The 4,041-nt window shown below is 38.3% G+C and overlaps 1 protein-coding gene across 1 annotated transcript; it reads left to right on the plus strand.

Annotated features, from left to right (window-relative positions):
- The first annotated feature begins 1,746 nt into the window (after nucleotides 1-1,746).
- LOC102717381 (HVA22-like protein e) lies at nucleotides 1,747-3,127 on the plus strand. The gene is made up of 5 exons (XM_006662882.3): nucleotides 1,747-1,974; nucleotides 2,059-2,085; nucleotides 2,196-2,318; nucleotides 2,435-2,678; nucleotides 2,818-3,127. The coding sequence occupies exons 1-5, from the start codon at nucleotides 1,928-1,930 to the stop codon at nucleotides 2,833-2,835; spliced, it is 459 nt and encodes a 152-aa protein (XP_006662945.1). The 5' UTR covers nucleotides 1,747-1,927; the 3' UTR covers nucleotides 2,836-3,127.
- The last annotated feature ends 914 nt before the right edge of the window (nucleotides 3,128-4,041 follow it).

Consider the following 4,041-nt stretch of genomic DNA (forward strand, 5'->3'; position numbering starts at 1 on the left):
TTGGATATTTAAACTATTGTAAGTGAAAGTGTAGTGCCTTATATTTTAGGATGACATTCCGGTGACACCATCTTTCTAGGCAATTGTATGCTTTTCTTTTTAAAAAAGACAATCATTGAAAGTGTAATACTGCATCGATCCATTTTTAAATATAAACGAACTTCTTAATATGGAGTACGAACACGGTGTATGTGCAGATTTAAATCCAAAAAATTATAGGTTCTTTTTTGTGTGTGTGACGGAGGGAGCTGTACGCTGCAAGCGTGAGCACCGTGTGCGGCATCATCCGATCAGGCGGGCGCCGACCTGACCGACCGCCCCCACCCCACGACGTGGCCGCCCATACCAACAGAATCACCGTCTCCTCCTACCTCCCTCTCTGAATATAGCGTCGTTGATTTTTTTTATATATATTTAATTATTCATCTTCTTTAATTTTTTTATAAATATATAAAGTTATATATATACATGAAAGTATATTTTACCATGAATGAAATGATATAAAAATAATTAATAATTATGTAAATTTTTTTAATAAGACGAATGATCAAACGTGTATAAAAAGTCAATGGCGTGAAACATTTAGTGACGGAGGGTATAATGCTAGACATCAATATCGATGATCATGACCATACCTTTTCGCTTCTATTTATATTTATAAGACAAAATTTAAATTTTTAAATATTGAATTAGGAGTTGATTTTTTATCATCGCAGTTTATTGTCTACTTTGCTTTTAGATCACCTATGCCACATATCTAAAACTTTTATTGATAAATTATTTTTTATTTGAAAATTTACGGTTTGGCTTTTCTCAACCAATAACCGCGATGTGTACGTATTAAATTTAGGGCTATAACTATCGCTATGTATGCCGTAATTTAGGTAAACATTCTAGAGAGAACGTTATTTATTATAAAGTTGTAATTTATATTCTTGACAAGTATGAAATAATCATGTTGGTGTAAATCAGTCTGTACATATATAGGGAGGATAACATTAAGGTTTTCTTTTATAATATCCGTTTGGCTTTATTGGAATTTTATAAAATTCCTGATGAAAGTTATATTAGAATGATAGTTTTAACAAATTGATTACAGTTTACAAAACCTACTCTTTCCTAATCTACCAGTTCTCTAAGGGCTCCTTCACAACACATTAATTTTTTAGGATTTTTATCGTAAAATAGTTCGATTCCTCCGAATGTCTCTAAATTCCTCTAAACTGAATGGAAATGTATGTAATGCTATTTGCATTTCATTTTAAGAACAAGTAGCCAATTACCAAAGCATTTCTATCAAATGAGGGTAAGAAGGTACGTAAAACCTAAATACACGTAAAAAACGCCATCATCTGCCTCCAGAAACAACATAAAAACTGGATCATCTCCAAAGGTAACTTCTCCTGAGCCCTGAATCCTGATGCAATTTTAATCAAGTATTTATTATTCCTATCTTCACCAGCAAATTTCCTCAGTGATCTGGCTACCTTTTGACCTCACTGCACTGTCCCAGATCTCTCATTAATCCAAACCAGAAAACAAAAATTAGTACAAAAAATACACAAGATTCAACAAAGCACCTGACTTGGTCGGTGCTGTACCACGTCGCCACGTGTGCAGCTCCCCCATGCCCTCGTCACTCCAGAGACAAAAAGAAACTCTTCTCCAGTAGCATCATGCCAGGTGTCCTCCATTCTTGTTTATCTTCCTCTTGCTTTCTTGTTCTTATTTAAGGCCACAAAATCTTGCTTTCCCTTCCCTGGATGAACAACATTACAAGTTTAGAACAGCATCCAAACAACACAAGATACTTCCTTTCAATCACTCACTCCAGTGGTGGTGAGCACTAGTGACAGGCCGGTCAGTTAGTGAAAGTTGCAAACTTTGCAATAATCACAAGTTCATAAGAAGAAGCAGCTAGAAGATCATGGGGAAGGTTTGGACAATCCTCACTCACCTTCACTCCCTTGCAGGGTATGCACATACCATCTCTCTTTGATTTTCTTTCAGTTAGCTGCAATTAATTTGAGCTTAAACTGATTCCTGTGAGCTTTTCAGGCCTACCGTCATGCTGCTGTACCCCTTGTAAGTTCAAAGAGTTTCTTTCTACCTTTGTGATTGATGCATCTCAAGCTAGCTTAAGTTCTTCTAATCTTTAGGGTTCATGTGATTCATTGAAATGATTTTTGGTGCAGGTATGCGTCGGTGCAGGCGATGGAGAGCCCGTCGAAGCTCGACGACGAGCAGTGGCTGGCCTACTGGATCCTCTACTCGTTCATCACCCTCATGGAGATGGTTCTTGAATCCCTCATCTACTGGTGATTAACCTGATCGATCAAAGATTTTCATCTTGATTATGAGCAAATAAATATGATCGAGTTGATCACCAGAAACCACGTACTCATTCAGAAAAGTATGGGTTTTGTTAATTCAGGATCCCAATCTGGTACGAGCTGAAGCTGCTGTTCATCGCGTGGCTGGCGCTGCCGAACTTCAGGGGAGCGGCGTTCATCTACGACAAGTTCGTCAGGGAGCAGCTCAGGAAGCATGGCCTCGCCGGCGCCGGCTCCGGCGACACCGCCGCCGTGGGGAAGAAGGACAAGTCGTCGCCGTCGTCTTCTCCAAAGGATAAGGAGAAGACCAAGAGCAAGTTCCTCTCTTTTGTCACTCCCAAGAAGGTGAGCTCTTGAATGCAGCATCAGGCTTTGAATGCAGTATATCATTTGAAAAAAAACCACTTTCTTTTCTTTTTCCATGAAATATCTTACGATTTTTTGGTTGAAATTTGATCCATGTCTTTGTATCTTCATATATCAGGATCATGAAGCTTACTGAACCAAGAGGCGGTGATCAATCAGATCCCTCAAGATAGCTTGTAGTGTTGTCTTTACTGTTTCATTTGTGTTTGTTCCTCTCCTTCAGAAGAGGCAGCTCCATGTTTGGCCTTGGCCATCTGATCTGTGTATGTCTGAACTTCACTGGAGTGAGGGAAAAAAAGAGCTTAATTACACCCTGCTGAGTAGTGAAAGTGATTTGGGTTGATCTTGTCCTGTAAATGTAATTCAGGATCTCACATGAGCAGACAATAAAAGGCACACTGTTCTAGGAGTGACCTTTTTCAGTTGAACTCCTCTGCCTGGTTCTTTTGAACCGTACTGATGTGGGTATATGCAGTGACCACTTAATGCTATGATTCAGTCATTCAGATTCGGGTGATTATTCCAACCATTAGGAACAAAACTACATTGCTAATAGGGATACCAATAGCCTAATGCAATTGTTTTAAATCCTACTAGTGTTAGAAGAAACTAGAAGCACCTGCTGTTTCGTTTATGATTTGTTCATTGTTGTCTGTTTTGTTCTTAGAGAAGTTTTCTGTACTTTGAGCTACTGATGAGCTGATAGCTCTTGGATGTTTCACCTGCCCTGTAATCTGCTTAACTGAAATCTTTGGCTTCGTTGTGGAAACGTCATCAGAATCCAGACAACACGCATAGGCTGCACCGTCACTAACCACTATTTCATTGCAAAACATTATCTAGAAAATCTTATTGCAAAACAAGATGCTAAGGAACACATCAATGGGTAGTCTCTGGACAGCCCTAGCTCACCTTCTCTCCTTGTGCTTCAATTCACAGGTGTGTTTTCTTTTTGCAGTCTTCTTTCTCTTCCCAGTCATTGGAACATATTGGTTAGTTAGGTTTATTAATCACATTGCCTTTTTTGGTTGATTACGCTGATTGATCAGTTCATCATGGTTTGTCGATCTCTTTTTTTTTTCTCACAGCAGAATTTAGGAACAGATTCTTGTTCTCAAACCAACGGATGCGATCAAAAGTACCCGAAGGATTGATGGTCGATTTAGTTTGATGCCAAAATTAGTAAATTAGTACCTTAAAGCCCCGTTTCTCACGAGTTTTTAAGATTTGTAAGATTATCTAGTTTTACGATAGGTGTTTGAGTGTATAAATGGTTGACTTTACTACTATAAAGTTAAAAAAAATTTCTTTAAAAATATAAGTAAGTTTTATGTACAAGATT

This window comes from Oryza brachyantha, chromosome 11 (genome assembly GCF_000231095.2).
Source record: "Oryza brachyantha chromosome 11, ObraRS2, whole genome shotgun sequence".
NCBI classification, from domain to species: domain Eukaryota; kingdom Viridiplantae; phylum Streptophyta; class Magnoliopsida; order Poales; family Poaceae; genus Oryza; species Oryza brachyantha.